Source organism: Apium graveolens, chromosome 5 (assembly GCF_009905375.1).
Source record: "Apium graveolens cultivar Ventura chromosome 5, ASM990537v1, whole genome shotgun sequence".
NCBI lineage: Eukaryota > Viridiplantae > Streptophyta > Magnoliopsida > Apiales > Apiaceae > Apium > Apium graveolens.
In genome coordinates, this window is record NC_133651.1 from 312,911,748 (window position 1) to 312,933,368 (window position 21,621).

A 21,621-nucleotide genomic window follows, 5' to 3' on the forward strand; every position below is an offset into this window, starting at 1 on the left:
TTTATTTTCACTAGTTAGCCTTTTTAGCACCCAGCTCGACACATATTCCACCTCAGTTTATATTGCTTTTTTTTAAGAAAGGAAAAATGTTCTGAACGCCCTCTTTATTTAAAACTACTAAAATGAAATAAATTTAGCATACTCAAAATGTTATTGTCTTGCGAAACTGCAATACATGGATGTAGAATCAAGAACATACATAAGTGCACTTGCACAATGGTATATGAGATTAAGTGATTAGAGAAAATATTCCCAGATACCTCCTTAAGCAATTTTCACCCCCAAAAGCATGACACAATTCTCAGGTGCTTTCCTGGAATCAGTTCTGTTCAAGTCATGGTCAGCCTCGATATCCATCTCGAGCCTGGTACCTGCATTTCCACTGTGATTCTGTTCAAGACCAAAGTTCTGCACCCCTTCCTTAGAATGCGATTTTTCGCCATCAGCAACGACATATTTTCCCCTGTTGGCTTCCTCAACTTGTACTCTATTAGCATTATATTCCACATTAATAGCAAAAGAACTGTGAACAACTGACCCTGTCTCAAAATGCATACACTTGAAGAAAATAACTTTGTCCGCTGATCTCAGATCCTTTGCTTGCACAAAATCTTTCCAGCCACTAGATAAGACATGACTGTTACTTCCCTTACAGACACCATAGCGAAAATTCCACAGTGTCATCGACTGGTCATAGAAAGCTAGCTCATGGGAATCGCATGGGAAGCAACTAGCATAAATTTTCGGAATCACAATTCTGGAGAGCCTACCTACGTCGCTAGGAGTAAGTACCTTTTCAAATAGACGGGTACGTGTACAATCTTGTTGCCTCTGTGCCTCGAAAATATTGACAGACCTGCAAGAAAGGCTATCAGCAATGCAGACTTGTTTCTGAAAATTTGGTTCTTGTGCAATGTTTTCTGTCTTTAGCAAGTTTTTATCGAGGCTATCAATCAAAAGTTTGGCGGTTGTGCTTTCATATGCCATGTCAGCTTCCTCCTCTGTCTTGAAAATCCCTATGCAAATCCAGTTATGATTTACATAAACATGTGCTGCCTATCAATCAAAAGTTTGGCGGTTGTGCTTTCATATGCCATGTCAGCTTCCTCCTCTGTCTTGAAAATCCCTATGCAAATCCAGTTATGATTTACATAAACATGTGCTGCCCAGTTTCCATTCATTAGAGCAACGACTCCCTTAAAACTCGAGCTATGAATAGTTTTATCATGCCTTGCACGCTTGGTACATGATTGATTATGACTCAATCTGTTCGAACCTGAAGCTTTGCGGAACATATGTGCTGTGACATTCAAGAGATTCTCCATCGTTTACTGCAATCACAGGAAAGTTAGTAAATGAAACAAGTAAATTCATTTCATTCTTAAACTATCGAAACCTGCAGAGAAAATGATATGCAGCTAGTAACTCATATTTAAAGTCCAAACTCTAAGCTGGAAAGGAAAAAGATTTGAAGAAAACACATCCATACTTATGATTACAAATAAAACATAGAATATAATGTATTTTTTAACATATGAATAAAAAGAGATCTCATTTATGGATTTATTAGCTCAACTAAAAAACTACTTTTGGAACTACATTTTCTGCATTCTACTACACAAGTTTCCCAACTCTCTAATCACAGTCAGGGAGGGGAGGATCTAGTAAGTGGCTACTTAGGACATTTGTCACCCCTTAAATAATATTTTACTATTTTTTGTTATTAATTTTTTTGGATATATATGGAAATGTCCCAAGAAAGTATAAAAATATAAGGGTATATTAAAAAAATATGATCGATATCTTCTTGAAATTTAATTCCTAGATCCGGCACTGATTACATCTGAGCAAATATGTCGGTTTTTCATACATCACACATTCATCAAATGTCTAAAAATTCCCAATAAAATGATCACCAATGATTCCAAGAATAAATGTAAAAACTACCCATGGTAGACAAAAATATGCTTTAATCCACATAAGAAATGTCTCCTATTACACAATTACTATAATTTTGACTACACATTACACCTTTGATTTAAAGTAAAAGGTTCAAATAACTGGAAGAACACATGACAAACAAAACCTTACAACACTCAATAATAACATCAAATTGGTTCACATAGATATATTTAAGACTTAATAAAATCTATAAACATGGCATATAACTATCGTGTAGGAGCTAAATCATGATTGGAATAATTCCAATAAAACTTACAGAAATAGGTGATAAATTCTTCTCAATTTGCTGAGCTCAAAGACAGATCTCTTAGAGGGGCCGGTGCCTATAGCTAATAGCTATGTACTGTGTATTTATATAAAGAGACGTTTTGGGTTATCAAAGTTTTTCGCGCTAAAATAAAATTTTAATTTTTCGAGTGCAACATAGGTTAATTTAAAGTTTGAATTAAAACATAAATATGACACAAAGGGATAGCACGAAAGAAACCACTACCAAAGAAAGGAATTTAATTGTTTTCAAAAAGGAAAAAAAAGAATTTAAATGAGATTTTGAATACTTTGTGATTAAATCATTGAAGTCAGATTTTTTAAAATAATCAGCAATACTTTCTCCATTAAAGCACGATTACAAAAATATTTTTTTATATTTCATCCTTATTCTTTAAGATATGTGTCTAAATCCAAATATGAGGAATATACACATTAAATAATAATGCTCTCTCATAAAATCTCTTCCTACAAACTAAAAACGTTATGATAAATACAAAGTAACATGTACTCACACATAAAACAACTCTAATATTCTAATCTCACGTTTATGGGGTATATTTCAAAATATTAAAAAATGTACTAGCAAATTCATCAAAATCTACCACTTTTTCAAATGAAAAGAAATCCACTAACTTTTGATACCTTCATATTTTGATGGATTTTTAAACTTTTAAATTGAATACACTCAGATTTTGAAAAAATTTATCCAATCCATCTTGAAAATTATCAGATATTAAAAGATTTTCTAAAATCCAAATTAAATATCTTTTGATTTCAAGAATCAAAAAAATCATAAAGGACTTCTTTCAAATTTTAATCCCAAATGTATTACGCCTTCAAACTTATTTCAAAAATTGTAAAATTTTAAAAAATAATATCTTGTGATCTAAAATTTTATCAGTTAATATAAATAACTTTGTGTTTATAGTATGGAATATTGGACACATGTAAGCACCGAGGGTTCATTGAACTTATGGTCCCTTAGACCATCTCCAACGCACGCCCAACTCCTGCGTTGGAAACCCTGAAATGGATCTGTTGTATTAATTGAGCGTTGGAGTTGGAGTATTAGACAAAAGTTGTCCCGGGTCACCAAGTCGAGCTCGGCCAACTTCTATGATTTATGTCCTTATATAATATTTTATATCTTTGAACTATTTATGGCCGTGAATGGCTTGCTAGATACCTAATATAATATAGTTACATGAGAATAAGTTACTACTCAATGTGCACACCCATTTATAGTAAATTATCATATTCAGCTAAGAGGCACGTAGCAGCTTTTTTAGGACCACTGAATTCTGTTATACCCTCTTGATCTTTTCGTGAATGCTTTATTTTATTTTCTCTCCAAGTTTAACTATAGGCTTGACACAAGTCCATGAAAATCTCCATGTACAATATGTTATGGCGATTAACTTTTTCATTTATGATAATTTGTACCTTCATTTGTCTTGTTGTGAAAAGGTCGAGTGAAGATATTGTGATCTCTGTTTTTCTTGGCTTCACGATCCACTTCAGTGTGGACTTCTCACTATAGAATAACTATGGAGTTCACGATACTACATATTTCTTGATTTCTCAGTGTAGTAAAGAATTAACTTCACGAACTTTAAGAAAATTGAGTTGTCTAGAAGAAAAACTAAGACAAGTACATATAAACCTATCAATAACCCAAATTGTAGACTCCATTTGAATATATGAAGTGATATTGTATCTTGAGTTGGTTTGTTATGATTGTATAGACATGTCATGTACGTAACAAAGAACATTTATATTGCTACCACAATTTTGAGTACTTTATTTTCTGTTCTTCACTGATGTTTGAACATTTAAATGATCATTTTTAGTGAGTATATTTTTAATACTGCAGCTCTCTTCTTTAACTTTCCTCTATTCTCTGTCTTCAATTCTTCTAATTGCTATACTTCAAACACTACATATCTTCCATCAATGTTAATGGAAAAGATTTCATGGAAAAGATTAAAAAGGTTAATTTGTCCACAAGTATAGATATTGATGAGTTTTCAGAGTTCTATATTCGCTTTGAATGTACCATGGATAAGCAACGTAAAGAAACAAAAATGTTGAATCATAACTCTACATCTGGTAAACCAACTACTATTACTAAATTTTTCCTTGAGGATGATGCCGCAGAGTTATACATGCGTGGAATTTTTTACAAAGTGCAAGATGAAATTATGGCAGCTCGTGATGATATGCGAATTCAAACTATTGGTTTGGAGATAAACGAAATTAAGTGTTATGAAATGAGAGATGTCAAAATGAAAGACATGATTTTTAAGGTAACTTTTTTAGTTCATGTTATTTTGTGATTAATCTGTATTCAGTCAAATTATATTCTCTTACCAGTGATTAATCCGTATCTTTTAGTGATTTTTTTATGATTTGTTTAGTTTTGCATTATAACCAATTGTTTTATATTTTAGGTTGAAGTTAGTTAGACACACGCTAATTGTTCTTATAAGAAGTTCCTTTTGTGCGGCATTTTATGTAGACACGCATTTGTGCTATTAATCATTTAGAAGTGTTCAAGACACCTAAGCGACTTGTTCTTAATCGCTAGATGAAAAATGCTGAAAGTAAGCCTTCCTCACAAGTTGTTATTTAAAATGAAGTTTATAATATGGAGATTTTATCTGCAGAAGTGACAAATATATTGTTTAATTTTCATAAGTGTGTGAGTAAAGCATGAAGTGATCTTACTAAACTCGAGCTAGTTAGAAAAACAATCACATATTTATATTCTTCTGTGGGTGATGATGATTCTATTTCTCCCAAAAAAGATTTTTTGGAAACTTTTGATAGGTAAGCATCCAGATGGAGAAATTACTACTCATCCAACTCTTCAGTGTAAAAACAAAGTTTCCGGTCTAAAATGGCTTGTTAGCGAAAGGGAAAAATCCATAATAAAAGCCAAGAAGAGAAAGAGGCAGTGCTCATTATGTTTTTCGTATGTGCACATGATAAAAGAGGTTGTCTCAAAAAGAAGTAATTTGCGGCTTGTCCCAAGAAGAAGAAATGCGTGGTTGTTTGATTGGAGCAACAATGTCCTATTAATATACATTTTTAGATATCAAGTGTTTTTTCTCTTTTTCGTAAGATATTTTTGTGGATTATATTTGTTTCGTTTATATAAATGACTTCATCGATATTAAAGATAGGTTTATTAAAAAATTTTGAATAAGATGTTTTTTTGTAGTATATTTGTTTTTTTGGTCTATTAGTTTTGTGAATTTGCAGAACACTTTGTAATTTGTCACTTATGTAAATGACATCTTTCTATTTTGACATTTAATATAGGTTTTTAGTACATTGTAATATTGGTCATTAATTCAGTTCTTTGTGGCGATTTTATAGACTTATGTCTAATTTGTCATACTCAACAATACCAATTATTATTTAAAGTTTAAAAATCTTTGTGGTGAACTTGTATAGTATGGTATCAACATAGCCAAATCAATACTGAAGTAGTTTTAATGATATAAAAAATGTCAACATCTCGGATGATGAATTTAATTTCTCAATCTTGAAACCAAATCAATACTGAAGTAGTTTTAATGATATGAAATTGATTCACATTTCAGGTGTGTCTTCTTCTCGGATTTCAGGTGTCTTCTTCTCGGGTGTCGTCTTCTTGGAACAAAACCTTGTCTTTAATTCTTTTCTTGTGTAGATAGTTGCAATTTTGCCTTCACTTGCTGCAAGCACTATGCTGATCACTTTCTCTGATACCTTTTTGTGGTATAAATTTTTTTCTTCACGAGTACGTGTTGTCTTTTTTTGTTGAAAGAAGATGTTAGAATGGTGTGACAGGACTTTGCATGAAGCTTTAACATTTTCACTGATTGGGCAACCTGTTTAAAGAATAAAACCAGAAAAGAGCAGTTCTGTTTAATGAAAGAAAATATGACATTTTCTTATAGTGATTATGTGCTTATGTAAGAAAACATACTTACACTTTCCAATTTTAATTCTGTTATCCAGTGTTTTGGATCCCCTTAGTACGTTTCCCTATGCTTGATCAAGAATTTTCCACAATCCTTGTAATTGCCTAGTGTTTGCCATTGTATTACCATGTACTTAGGCATGACCTTTTTCAATGAATATGCAAGGTACTCAAACTTGTTTTTAATCAAGTAATTCACAAAGTGTCGGTGCTGCATTTTTATAATTAATGCTGCACTTATAATTTTAAGATTAGTATAATGACAGAGTAGATTTGTATAACTATCTAAGTTTGGCTTCTACTTACCAACATTTTAGGATTTTGACCATACTGCTTTGGAGCAGTTCTTCCTCACCTAATATTGTCAATTACTTCGAATGTTGGGTTCATCAAATTGAAACTAATCAAGTACATTTGTTCATATGCAAGCACCGGAAAAAATATCTTCATATTTTTTGTGTTAAACAGTTAAATTAGTGGTAGCAATGAATATAATTTATATGCATCATAGACATACCAAATGAGCATTTTCGATGCTTCTGCTTTGGTATCTTTCAAAATAATGCTTCATATCATTTTAAAAAGTTCATATTGTGCTTCTCTAGTCTTTATTTTATCCAAAGGTGCAATCTGTCTATTTTTGAGATTACCAAGTTAATACGTTAATATAATTATCACAAAAGCTCTAAAGACAATAACAATAATACGAAAATGCTTACCGAAAGACCAATATCCATATAGAGACGCATTGGTGATTCTGTGAATTTATAATTTTCTCTAGCATTCATCAAAATTGACCACATGTCGATAACATCACATGATAAGTTTTCTTTTGGCTTTAGTGTCTTGAGCACTTCTGTGAAACATGTATAATCCCCATAGACAAAAACTTTCGCTCTGTAAATAATAAAGTGATTAGTGTTGTTATTTTAGGGGATTAATGTCCAACATATGGTGTTTTAGTTAATTTTGTGTAAGTGTGTAGTGTATTACAATAGGTGATTAATGTATCACATGTAGTGATTTAAAGACTTATTTGTCATCCATATTTCCTTCAATCATCCATTTGTACATGGAAATTTCTTTCCTAGAGTAACTTGAATTGATGTCTATGATTCTTTGTATGTATGGTGACCGAAAAGATTATCCCACCTTGATCTCTCTCTTTTTATTTTTTTCCAGTTCTTTGGGTGGCATTGGGTTTTTGTTTTCAGGTTCTATGTAGTTATCAATGTCACTTTCATGTTCTTCCATCACTTTTTTGCAGACATGAATTATTACAAGAGAGAATGACAGACAAAATTGATCTTCCTAATCTTTTTCAATCTCCAACATCCCTTTAACCAAGCTATAATATTTAGGTAGTCATCATGATCTGGTGGTAATTCACTTTTTTCAACTCTTGTAACCGGCCGTATCAAAGGCAGCTTGCTCTTCTTGACTTGGAAATATTGGAATACTGTCATTTTTATGAAAATCATTCCCATAACTCTCATTATCCATCCATTTATTTGCTTTGAAAAAGCCTTTAATAATCATCTCAATTTCATCAATTTTCTCGCCCTTTGGATGAAATTGTTTTGCTTTTTCTAATTCAGATTCATATTGATGTTTGGCTTCAATCAGTTCCATATTTGCCTCTATCGACAAAGTTTCCTTCATACTAAGTGTGTTCCACCAGTCCTGAAGAACAAATTAGATTATTATATATGGTAAATCTATTGTGTGTGGTGGTTAGTTTGACAATGCTATGATAGTATCAGAATAAAAAATTTGATATACTAATATACCTCATGTGCTTCTTTCTATCCATTAACATCACCTACATCATCTTTTTCCATTTGGGCCACTCGTTTCTCAATTTCTCCAACACCATTTTCCTAAACGAAGATGTTAAACGTTAGCCATATATATAAACCTATATGGTTAAAAGCTAACCATAAGTTCTTAGCTAAGAACTTAAGTGTTATATATATAATGATTTAATGTTGATGTGTGTGTTGGTTAGTGTGACAATCCGATGATAATAACTACATAAAAAAGTTATACATTAATATATCGTATGTGCTTCGTTCTCTCCATTAACATATTCTAAATATCTCATTTGGGCCAGTCCCTCTTCAATTTATGCAATACCATTTTCCTTAACGTGGAAATAAATAAGATTTTCTTTAATACTTAATGTTACTTAAGCATATATAAATTTATCTTGTATATAATGTGTTTATGGTGGTTTTGTGTGACATTGTGATTATCATTTATAAAAATAATTAAATGCATGAATATACCTCATTTGGTTTGTCATTTATGTTCGGCCTATTATTGACACATGTATCTCCTTTTTCATTTTCGGCAACTTCTTCCTCATCTTCTGTATAAGCTTTTCTCGAAACATGCAAAAAAAATTGTCCGTCATAAATCACATTGATATACTATGTGCTTTATTTGTGTGTAATGTAATTACCTTCCAAAATAACTTCTCATTTTCTTCCAACTCTTCTACCGATACCAATTCCAAAATTACTCTAGAACGAAATGCACTTTCTTCAGCTTCCATCACTTCCATTTCCTTCGATTTCTCTTTTGTCCATCCTCTAAAAGATGGATAAAGTTTAAGGACAAGTTTAGTTCCTTGGAAAAAACTCGATCAACGTACATTATCTGTCAAAAATGATCAAGTGGTCATATAATTTTTGTAAAAGTTCAAATTCTATATATTTACAAATAAACAGTACTTACAAGCAAAACAATCATTGGTCGGGTATAGAATAGTAAAGAAGTCCGCATCCACCATTTTTGTGATCACTAAACTTTTTATCAAATATGTTTCCCAGTTATAATTGGTGCATTTGTCAAGGTTATCTTTAAAAGATAGAATTATTTGGCTCACAAAATTATTTGTGTATCATCGTATCAACACGTTTGTCATCACCACCAAAAAGTTCATCTTAAAAATGTCGTCGACCTCCCCTGTTTGTTAAATGCGATCAACCACTTCACTGGCTTTTATCAAATTTTGGCCTTCAGTGATTGGGAACTGCGATCTCCAATTATCAATTCTTTCACTAATCAGGTTATCATTTCCAAACTGATTTTCTCCTCCTCTACATGGCAGTCCAATTATATCATGCACAGCTTCCTCAATGATTTCTATACCCCCTATTCAGTATTAATGTACAACTTCTGTCATCAAAATGCTTCAAGAACCTTATAAGCTAGCCTCTAGGGGATTTCCACCAACTCAAAATTTAAGAGACTCTCAAATTCGGCATCTCTAACCCATTGTTGTTGTTTATCTGGCAGTGCATATATCATGTCAGTGAGCAAACTAGGGGTTTGCGACTTTTGGCGATTTCATCATCCTGCACAACGTAAAAAGTTTAGTTCCTACATGTTGTAATGTATAGCAGTGATTTTAATGTGTATTAAATTAAAAAGTTATTTTAAAATGGATATTGATTGTACCTTCTTCGCAACCTCAATTCTTTGCTAAATTTTTTCTTTCGCTCTTCTTCTCTTAGATTTCCCATTTACATTTCCCTTAAGCACATTTAGAAGTATGAAACACCTCTATACTCATTGACATTACAAGTGTGTGTTTAATAAAATTAACAATGTTATAAATTACCTTTTCCAAAAGTTTTATCTTTCCCTTCATTTCTGCTTCCTTGTTTACAATTTTTTGATGTCCAGGCGCGTCTTCATCAGTTTTCTACACCAAATATGAAGTATAAATTTAATGGTTAAATGTTATTTACTATTAAATAATCTCTGCAAATCTAAGGTGATTTGTATACCTCATCTATAAGTCTTAATTTGCCGTTTTCTTTATCTTTCCCGTAATTTCCTCTTTGTTTTTTCTTTGATTTTAATTATTTTTGCACTACAAAATTTTATAATTAGTTAACTGCTTGATAATAGATGGAGATTATATAAATTTTATCTCAACTGCAAGTCTTCTTTTCGACCATGATGCTAGACTTACAAAATAATCATCCGAATTATAAACAATAACTTCCCCTACTGAAAACAATATTTAAAGCAATTCAGTAGTTTAGAACTAATATTATAGCAAAATATAAGCGAATGATTTTATATAATTAAAGAAGCAAACACCTCTTGTGGACCATCTATTTGTATATTTGTAATCATCTGCTCAGCATAACATTACTCGCTTATGCAGAATAAAACACAACATTCATTATATAAACCACACTCCACTTGTAACATCAAACCAAATATCACTAAACTCTTCAAATTTATAACAATTATCCTTCCAAACATCAAATCACTATCGTAGAAGATAAGTACTAATATTATGGATAAATTTATAGGACAATAATTTTAGCAAACACCTCTAGCTAGTTCACGAGTTTTATATTGCTATTCACCCGGCCCCTCAACATCATTTCTATCTCTTGTACTACAGATATATTATCTTCTACATTATTTCCTCCCACATCATTAATTTCAACTTCATCTTCTTCCAAATTAATGTGAGTTGGGCCAACTGGTCTACATAGTTTCTGTAGTATAAGGCGTGCGCTCCGTGTTATACTACCTGCAATTGTCATAAGGTAAGCATCATAGAATTCTCAAAAATCCCCACAAGATACTTAAAAATATTTGTGTAATTCTAAGCCTATATGTAAAGCAAAAGATCACAACTAATCATTACAGAATCTTAAGTATAACAAAAAATCATCTACATAATTCTATACTAACAAAGTAAAGACTAAATCACCCCAACACTAAATCACCACAACACTAAATCATACCACTGTCAATACAATAAAAATGACCACATTATACCAAAAATCATATGCGTAATCACCACATCATGCTAAAAACCATAACTAATCATTCTAGAAGTGTTTGTATAACAAAAAAGCACCATATTATTATAATAATCATTCATCATTTATACTAAAAAATATACATTAAATCTCCACAACACTAGGTAAGCCTGTGTTATAAGCAAACAATAATCTATAACTAGATCTAATCACCACATTATAACAAAAATCATATGCGTAATCCTAAGCAACAAAATCACCAATAAAAATAAGACTGTTAGTATCACGAAATCATCATAAGAGTGTCAATATCAAATAAAATCAACAAAAATAAGTACTAATATCAACATGCAAATTGAAAAACAGGTTTAATAATCAAATAAAATTTATTGATTAATAATTTTCACATACCTTCAAAAAATTCATCCATAATTTTCTAGAAAGTTCACTTAAAAACAGGTCGATTTCTAAATATAAACAAATAATGACTATAAGTACCAAATTAGAAACTGAAACTTGATAAAAAAACAAAAAATTGATGATTATTACCTTTAATCGAGTGCATCATCGATGATTTAACAAAGAGAAGAGGAGAGAGAGAAAGTGTGTGATTTAGTGAGAAATGTGGTTACGGTGTGTACGTGTGTATGCGTTTGTAAAGAGTATTCAATGTGTCTATAGGGGGTTTCAAATGTTAAAAATAAAAATTACCATTTTCTTATTTTATTTACTAAAAACGCTGATTATATTTAAAATTAGACTTCATTTTTTGTTTAGATGGATGGCTGTGATGATATCTCATATCTCATTATAAAAATGGTTCTCAATAGAGTGCGACCCTATATATATAATTTTAAAATAATGTTTGTAAATTTTTTAATAATTTATTAATAATTCTGTTCATATTCAATTTTATACGACATAACTAGTATTTAAAATCTGTAAACCTCTGAGATGTTTAGGTGTACCCTGCACACCTTTTCTCACACTCACGTTCATTCCAAGTACGTTCTTTAACTTAATAATTTTTCTATAAATGTTGACGCCTAATGTTGGTTCATAGATTACTAACTTTTTAATTTTTCATATTATAACAACACAAATATTGTTAAGTTTGCAGAAACTCTATCACTTCAAAAACTGATTGTCAATAAATAATGTACTTTCACTGAAATCTATTCTACTCCTAAAAGATTGTTAGGAAACAAGGATCTCAAAACTAGGCAGGGATGCATGACTAGTTCAAAAACTTTTAAACTGTATTAAAAAAAGAGAAATGATATTACAATTGAGTATGTTCTTTATTTCGTGCAACTAAAGATGGGATGTGTACCATATAAATAAAATATTTTACAACTCATCCTCTACATCACTAGTAGATGGTCCCTCGACCAATCTTCTCCGGGCAACCTGCTCGACCATCTGAATCGAGACTCTCCAGTCATCCTCCATAACTGAAGTCCTTTGCCTAGACTCTCGAGCCAGCCTTTCCACCAGAGCTCCCAACTCAGGAATGCGGGAGTAAATAAAGTTTCGATCCTGTGCTAACTTGCCTCCAATCTGGGCAGGCACAGTCGTAGCAGGCATAGCAAGCTCTCGCTCAGGGGATAGAATCTCTGGAATGGGTCTTAGGTAAGACACCTGAATAGGGACCTCACTGCTCTCTGATGGATCCTCCTCAGGGTCTGAACTAACATACACAGGCTCCTCTGAAGAGGGCGGAATAGGGTCCGCTGGGTACCGGTCAAACTAATCTATGAGCATACTCTTGCATATTAACAGGCAACAACAAACACTCACATATCATGACTCATTTTGAAATATGCTTAAGCATAAAAATTTCTCCTTTTTTATTAATATTCTTTTTTCGCATAACGGGTCGCGTCTTGACTAACGGCCCGAAGTTGAGCCTTTTCACCTACGCTTCACAATCATGCTCTCCATACTAGCTGATATGTCAAACTGGAATATAATATTCATTTAAATATTTCTATTTAACACATAATTCATATTCATATGGTTAAACACCTTAATCCTTTTTTAAGATGGGTTCCATTCAACTTGACGGTCCGACAACACAGCTTAGCCTTTTAGCTGACTCATTAAACTGGAACGAGTTATTTTATGTTCCCAATTACTATTATACAACGATAACAGTTAATCCATGTTAGGTCACACAACACTGTAGAAGGGGATTGAATACAATGTTTTAATAATCAAATCGATTTAACACAAGTATGTAACAAAGATTAAGTATATTAAATAAACTCTTTTATAATAAAAATTGTTGTTCTCTCAAAGTGATGAACAAATATCACTAAGAGCTGCTAGGTTACAATGTATAACCTTCTCGATAATGATAACTCATATAGTGTAAACCCTAAGTCTGTGTTTATATAGTACACAGTTACAAGATAACTTCTAATTGATATGGAATATAATTCTGTCTCCTAAAATATATCAATCAGATAACTTGTTTTAGTCTCGATATTCTACTGTAAATCAGCTTCCTTCCTTATATGAAAGTCTTCCCGCACTTAAGTTCCGATATGACCTTAAGTTCTGATATTAAGTTCTGACTTCCAGTAAGTCCTGATTTCAGTAAGTCCTGATATGTCCTATTTGTTAAGATCTGAAAACTAAACATGAATCATTTAGACATGACATCTCAAATATATCTAACAATCTCCTCCAAGTTGTAAATTATGCAAAATATACAAGTTAATAGATTTGATGATGTCAAAAACATTTAAGTACAAATGCAATATGAGTTTAACTAGATAATTAACTACAACTTACAGTCCTTGTAGCTTTTACCAATCTCATTGAGTCAATCTGAATCCATAATGATTCTTGACAAAGTTAGATATCAGCTTTTCTTCTTTAATCCTCAAGACTTGAGAGAGTGTAGTCTTGACTTTCTTCATATCATCATTCTGACTTCCAATATGATAGATTGCAATCCTTAAAGCGGAGATATGGTTTCTTTCTAAACCATCATTCAGTCTTATTACCCTAGGATGAGAAGAATCTTCATTGTAGCACATACATTTCTCATTCAGTAACACTTCAAGCTTAGCAGAATTCTTCTTTATTCAAATTTCACTTTCATCATCTTCAACAATACTAGGAATGAATTCTGTAACACTTGAACCAGAAATTGTTGCTTTATCTTTGATGGTCTTCAATATAAACTTTGACCATCTCCTTGTAATATCAGACTTTACCTCTAAAAGGTAATGAAAGAATTGAAGTTATTTCAATGATTTGTTCAGCACATCTGCTTTTGACATCTGATATGACCTTCTATTTTCAAGAAATAGAATCAGATTTTCCTTAACATTATGCTTGTCATGAGCATCCAGTACCACTTGAACAGAGATAACCTTATCAAGGTGTTTCTGTGTAACATCTTCAAGCGGTTTGTTAGTCAATAGAAATGGATCTCTAGTAGCAACTTCAACTCCTGTCTTAATCTTAGCTTCATCAGAACCTAGTCCAGCCATGTCTCTTGGTTCTCTAGCATTTAACTCAATAGTCATGAAAGTAGACAGCAGTTGGCTTTTCTTTGGATCTGATGGTTTGACATTATTCCATAGAAGTTTCTTTTTATCAGCTACTTCCATCTTGTCTAAATCAACTTGAGCACTGTCAGAGGTTGATTTCTTAATGACTTTATCAGAACTTGCTATTTCAATTATAACTTGTTATTCTTTACGCTGAACAACTTGAGCCTTGTCAGAGGTTGTCATTGATTCTTCAGAAATCTTCTTTCTTTTCAGAGTTTGAACATCTTAATCTTCAGCAACAGTGTCATCAGTATCTTGAACCATTTTGCACACAGGTTTTATCAGGATTTGAGAAATTTTCATCTCCTGTGGCTTAATTGGTTCATCAATTTTTCCTTTCCCTTTGTCTTTGGGATCAATCTCAGATTGTGATCATGTTTTGGGCTTTGATGCCTTAGTATTTGACTTTTCCTTGATCACAATGCCTTTTAACTTAGGCCTTGGAGGTTTCTTTGCAACAGAATCTTTTGGCTTTAGATTTTTCTTTTCGTTTTTAAATCTAGCTTCTTCCTCCTTAAGATTTTCTAAATCCATTCCTGGATTATGCTTCAGAAATAATCTTCTAGCAAATTTCCTCATCAAGTGTCTGAATCTTGGGATCCTTATAGTAGAAAGTAGTTTGCTTTCCCTTGAGCTTCAGAGTTTGCATAAACTTTTGAGAATCTTGACTTCCACCTTGTATCAGAACATCAGGCTTTGTCATCAGATTTTTCTCATCAGAACTTGATATCAGATTTTGAGTATCAGTACTTGCTATCAGTTTTTGAGTTTTAGCAGCTTCAGAACTTGTCTTTTTTTGATGAGAGGATCTTCTTTCATCTGTAATTAGTTTCCTAGAAGAAACCTTATTATTGTGCTCTTTACTTTGAACTTGACCCCTACCCTTGCTAGGGTTTCCCTGGACATCAGCTTCATCATCTTTCTTCTTCAGTAGTTGATCATTAGAGCATTTGGACTTAACTATCTTCTCCCCCTTTTTTGGCATCATCTGATAATAGGAGTGAAAGAAGAAGTTCCACTGAAGATTGAATATCATTTAATTGAGCCTGTTGAGAAGCTTAATTTTCCAGAACCTCGGAGATTTGGGCATGTTGCTTCTCTTGAGCTTTCTCAATTGCTTCTACCTTTTCAAGTATAACTCAGGATATGTCGATTCAAATTCAACATTTGTTTGTCAAATCAGCACAAATTATTAGTAACCACAATTTTATTCAAAACATTCATCAAGAAATACAGTTCAAGTAGATGAAGTAAAGATTAACAGGCTTCAATGAGAACATTCACATTCACATAATACGATAAACAAAGACTAAATCTTGCAATCAAAAGAAATTTCATTAAAATATCAAAAGAGTACATTTTATGAAATTTGTAGATTACATGCAGAAGATTACAAGATAATCATAGTCTAACATGGTGAACATTAACATCCTTGGTCTAAGAAGGAAAGCTATCGATTAGTTCCTCCTGCTGCTGACAACTAGCACTGCAAGATGGATGATCCGTTCTTGCTGAAGAAGAGCATCTCTCCCTTCTTCTTCCAAGCGATCAAGATGGAGTTGATAGTCCATCTCAAAGAACAAGAGATTTGTTCGAACCTCTTGTGGAACCAAGTTTCATATCTCATCAGAAATGGCAGTGGCGTGCCATTCATGTTCCCAGTCACCACAACTGAACTCAACGTTGAAGTTTTCATAGTTCATAAACATGTTTACAAGAACCATTTTTATGAAAGAGGAAAATAGTGAGAATTAAAAGAGAGAGAATGATTCTGTGTGAGAATAAAAGATGATTTTTCTGAGATGAAATGTTGGTTAAATAACCAATGGAATATCAGGGGACTAGAGGCTTGATTAATGATTATGTGTGGAGTTAACTTAATGAGCGTCTCTCTAGACCGATGTATAATAATTTAGGCAATATGTGAAAAGTCAATAATTAAAGCAGGAGTTAATGGGCACGCACTACGCCATAGATGGGCTAATAAGATAATCATTTTACGTCACCTTAGGCCCGTTTTTTGTTGCAATAGGCCTATTGTAACGCCAAATCACCATTTCATCCGTAAATGTTGCCATTGCTATCTAATGTAATGTTTTGATTATCAACCGTAACACAACTAAAAACTTTACCTTAGGGAGATAGAGTAACACTAGATAAATCATATTCAGAACACCAACTCCGCCAACATAATAACCACTTTGCCAAAATTATAGTACGATTCAGTACATCACTCCACCAAAATCATACTAACAAGAACACCAAACAATTCCCAAATTCCAACTCCAACCAAACCAAATAAACACCATCCACCACCAATTACAGGGAGTACCAAAAGTTATAAACCAACAATTCAAAAGTCTAAATAACATAACTGTCTATACTATTAACTCAAGCTAATGCTTGTAAAGAGAAATATCTAAGAAGAAGTCCGGGCAGTCCGGGCAGTCCCGACAGTCTTGGAAGTCCCGGCTGTCCCGACAGTCATTGGTGTACCATTTTCATCATCTTCGCTTGAAATATTAGCATCAACTTCTCCAATGTCCAGATTCAAGCCTGGATTAGCTGTTGCGATCTTTTTGAGAATAACTGACAAGTTATCCTGCACTTTCTTGGAAACCTTTTCTTCCAGTTCAGCCTCAAGTTCTCCCCTGATCATTGCAGTCAAATCTTCCAAATAAGTGTTTGCAGGAGCTGAATCTGATTCCATCGCTTTCTTGTTCTTTCTCTACAAGAAAAATGTTGTTAAATATTAATCAATTTTACCATAGAATTGTGCTACACAACTACACAACTACTAACAAGGTTTGCATTAAGGTGGCATATACTAATACTTAACAGCCTTTTATTTCCGCTAAGTCTCTTATGTTATTTGTTTTACCAAATAAATTAAGCCAACAAAACATACTTGGAAAAGCATTTTTTATCTCTTAATTTTCAAGAAATAGACAAATTGAACTAAATAAACCACTTTATTTACCGTTCAGCATTTAACCTCCATAAAAAAAAGTAAAGTCCTTACATTTTTTTTTGCGGAGCAGCCGTAGTCTTGTATGTTCGGCCATCTTGTTCATGAGATTGCAAATAAATTTCAGCTTGTGATGGCGAGGCGAGATTAGGATCAGTCTTTTTCTGTTATAGCGCACAAAAGAAAAAGAAAAGGTTATCTAGCTCAAAGTTACCACATAACTATAGATTTACTTACCAAAAATTGCACATCAACTATTTAAAAAATGCCTAAGCACTAACATTCAATCAAAAGATTTATGAACAAACAACGAGGTAGTCATTACTATTCAGTAGACACAATCCAAGTGTGTACAGGAAGTCAATGAAGGCAATATTAATGCGGTTCTGAAATTAAATATCTAAATTCAAGCAAATACCAGCAAAAAATAGACATGCATCTGATTTCTGAAGAATTAAAGCACAAAAATGTTTGATGGCACTTGACATGAACAACTAAATTATTGTGTCTGCGAGCTCTATTTTATTGGTTTTTTCGGGTTGTTCACAATGAATTATTTAAAGTTATATAAATGTGGATTGGTTTGTAATAATCTGAATATCATAACTAATCAGACAACTAAATAATTGCTAGTTATAATGATGATATCGACAAGGACAGATTCATTATTTGAAAGGGGGGGGGGGTTCTAACATGTCCCATTTTAAAATCAAATTCGATAAATAATAAACTGATTGAAACTAAACTAGTCTGCGAGTGCTAAACTTGTGTTGTGTTTGTACCTGGTGATCGGGGATTAAGCGGGGAAATAGAATATAAAGATCGATTGAGGTGGAGGCGTTTTACATTCTTGAGTTAGAGACTTCTTTCCAATTATGATTTGGATTTTTTATCTTCATTTGAAAATTTGAAATGTGTTTGAAATTGGATTTTTTTAATTGATAATGGAAATCTGAAAGACGCTGGGATTTAAGTAGTTTAAAATTAAATTGATCAAATTATAGAAAAAACACATTTATGGAAATTAGAATTATAAAATTAGTACAAGAAATCTCATATTTACCAACAAAAGTTGCCAACAAAAATCTATTTGTTAACAATTACCAACGGATTGACGAGCAATTGCAAACTTTTGAAAAGTATACACAACATCAACGGTTTTGCAACAGGTTACTAATGAAAAGTTGTCAACCAAATTTTCTGTTGGCAAAACCAAAAGTTATAACGGAATTACTAATCAATTGCCAACATATAAAAACTACAAAATAGTAACATAAAAACAATAATTTACTAAGGGATTACTAAAGCAAACCGCAATGTCATTCCTAATCGGTTAATAATTATGGATCCGTTATCTTTGTTTCCTTGCAATTCTATATCAGTCGTGCATAATTTTGTCACTAATCTCTTGTAGAATTTTACCATATATGTCACACCCTAATTAATATTAGACAATTATAGTATCATATTTGGATAAAAAAATACATGCAGACTCAACGAGGAATTAAATTATGTTGGTAACCAACTAATTAATTTTCAGTCACGAATTAAAATATTTTTCGAATTATGTGGTCACTTTCCGCAAACGACAAGAAAATTTGGTGTTGGTATTCGCATTTTAAGTATAGCACACGAAAGTACATAAATATAATACTGAAAACTTAGTGTCGGTAGGTTTTGTGTTTATATTTCAGGTTCAAAAGACACCACGAGATACACAATTTTTTTTTTTTAATTACCTTTTAATATTGATAATGAATATATAATATATATATATGCTTTTGCTTAAATGAGAACCTTTCTTAATGTGAGATATGTGATCAGATGTCAACCATTAAAATTTTAATGCTCTCCATAAATCTCAGCCTTCCAATTATTAATTATATATTATTATTAAATTAAATATAATTAGACAAAGATTACGTTCATTAACTCTACTTAACCGATTAAGCGGCTTAACTTTTTCTCTCCTCTTTCTCCTCTCTCTAACTCCATCATCGATCACTGAGCTCGATTAAACTTTCAATTTTAAATTGATATTCATCGAAATTCTTAACGCCGATATAATTGAGGTCATCGTTATCACTTTCAGTTACGATTTCGTCGGTTTTACGCTTAATCATGATTACCGAGAATTTATTAAAGATTAGCTCGAATTAAGGTAAAACGAAGGTTCTGTTTTCAGTTTATATTCATTTGTTGATGCAACTAACTTTTATAGTAGAATCTTTCTTCTCATTACCTGATTTCTCACAACCTTATTGATTATGTGCTTTTTTATATTTTTTGGTGATTATTAATTATGATAATGTTAGTTTTCATGTTTATACATTGATTTTTAATGTTTTCACTTTAGTGATTTTTCCTTTACATAGGTGCTTTTTTGTGTTTCAAACTTAAAATTCTGTTGTGTTGGATATTATAGGTGATTACGTTAGATTCCTTTTAAAATTTAATTATTTTTAACATGATTTATTATTTTCTTATTGTGCATTCATTTTATCCTTATATTAGTGATTTTATGTGTCTTAAACTTAAGTTTAGATTATTAGTGTTAATTATGTTAGATTTCTTTTGGATACTTTCGATTTTTGAACATGTTTTTTGTATTTTCTAATTTTTATAGTGATTTTCTCCTATATCTGTGATTTTATTTGTTTTAAAGTTAATTTTGGGTTATTGTTGATTATTATTGGTCATTATGTTAGATTTCTTCAACTTTAAGTTTAGGTTTTTTTATTGTGAATTTAACATATTTTTTTATATTATTTGTTACAGGGGTCAGTTTTGTTGATAATACTTGTGACCATTAGTTATAGTATTGATGGTAATTAAAATAGAGAAGTTGATTTGTATTGATGGTAATTAAAACGGAGAAGTTGATTCTGGTTTTTAGTCCTGGTGGACATAAGTATTATGTTCCTTTTTCTGTTGAAGATGATGCGAAGCCATTTGTGAACAAAGTGTTTGAGAATTTGGAATCCAGTATTCAATTTTATAAGGTGTATGCAAACTTATATGGATTGGAAGTTCATCGTAGTACTGAGAAAATAGATGACAATGGTATTGTTTTAAGTAAGTACTTGCTTTGCAACAAATCTGGTTTTAATGAAAATAATAGCAAATCAGTTAAGAAGAGGAGGACTAAGTCTGTCAGATGCGACTCTGATGCTAAAATGGTGTTGAATTTTTTTCCTGGAAAGAGGTATTATGTCTCCAATTTTGTTGAAGTAAATAATCATCCATTTGTTCCCAAAGCTTATAGCCATTTCTTTAAAAGTAATCGTCAAATGTCTACATTCTCAATCAACTTTGTGTTTGATGATAGTAAAGTGAACATTTGTAAAATTAAATCCTTTAGATTCATGAAAGAGTTGGTTAGGGGTTATGAAAATATTGGAGCTATTTTAAAAGATTTCAGTAATTTTGATCAAGATTTAAAATATTATGTTGGTCCTTATGATGGTCAAATGTAAATTGAGAAATTCAAGGTGAAACAAGAAATATATCCTTCTTTTTTTATGACTATGAAGTCGATTCTTTTGGCCATATTACCAAAATATTTTGGGTTGATTCGACGTCAATAAGGATTATGAGTTTTATGGTGATGCGGTCTCATTTGATCCAACATTTAATAAATAAGTAAGAACCATGTTCTTTTTTTATATTTTGTTTTCTTCCATAGGAATGACTTTTAAATTATGACTAGGGCTGCGATTTTAGTAGTGATTTATTATTGATTTTCTATTAACTATCATTTATTAATTTTATTGTTAGGTACAACATGGTTTTTGCTCCATTTACAGGTGTTAATAAACACAATAAGTGTGTTACCTTTGCATCTACTCTTCTTTCAAAAGAAGATGTAACACATTTCACTAGGGCATTTATAACACTTTTAAAGGCTATGGGTCGTAATCCAGTTTATTTAGTCACCGATCAATGTCCGGCTATGAAGCAGGCCGTACCTGTTGTCTTTAAAGCAACCGATGATATTCCTGCTACCAGGAACCGCTTGTGTATGTGACATATAACTGAAAAGTTCCATGCTAAGGTATATTTATTTTTCTTTGTTTGTTTTTTTAT

The 21,621-nt window shown here is 31.9% G+C and overlaps 1 protein-coding gene across 1 annotated transcript; it reads right to left on the bottom strand.

Annotated features, from left to right (window-relative positions):
- Positions 1-264: 264 nt before the first annotated feature.
- LOC141661277 (AP2/ERF and B3 domain-containing transcription factor At1g51120-like) lies at positions 265-1,325 on the bottom strand. Its single transcript, XM_074468261.1, has 2 exons — positions 1,152-1,325; positions 265-1,056 (listed from the first exon to the last, which is right to left on the bottom strand). The coding sequence occupies exons 1-2, from the start codon at positions 1,323-1,325 to the stop codon at positions 265-267; spliced, it is 966 nt and encodes a 321-aa protein (XP_074324362.1).
- Between the last annotated feature and the right edge of the window lie 20,296 nt (positions 1,326-21,621).

Bases quoted from the DNA above. Each gene is read 5' to 3' on its own strand.
- LOC141661277 (XM_074468261.1), bottom strand. From the start codon at position 1,325: ATGGAGAATCTCTTGAATGTCACAGCACATATGTTCCGCAAAGCTTCA. The intron at 1,057-1,151 runs GTAAATCATAAC...TTTGATTGATAG, and splicing joins ACTGGGCAGCACATGTTTAT to GCAGCACATGTTTATGTAAA.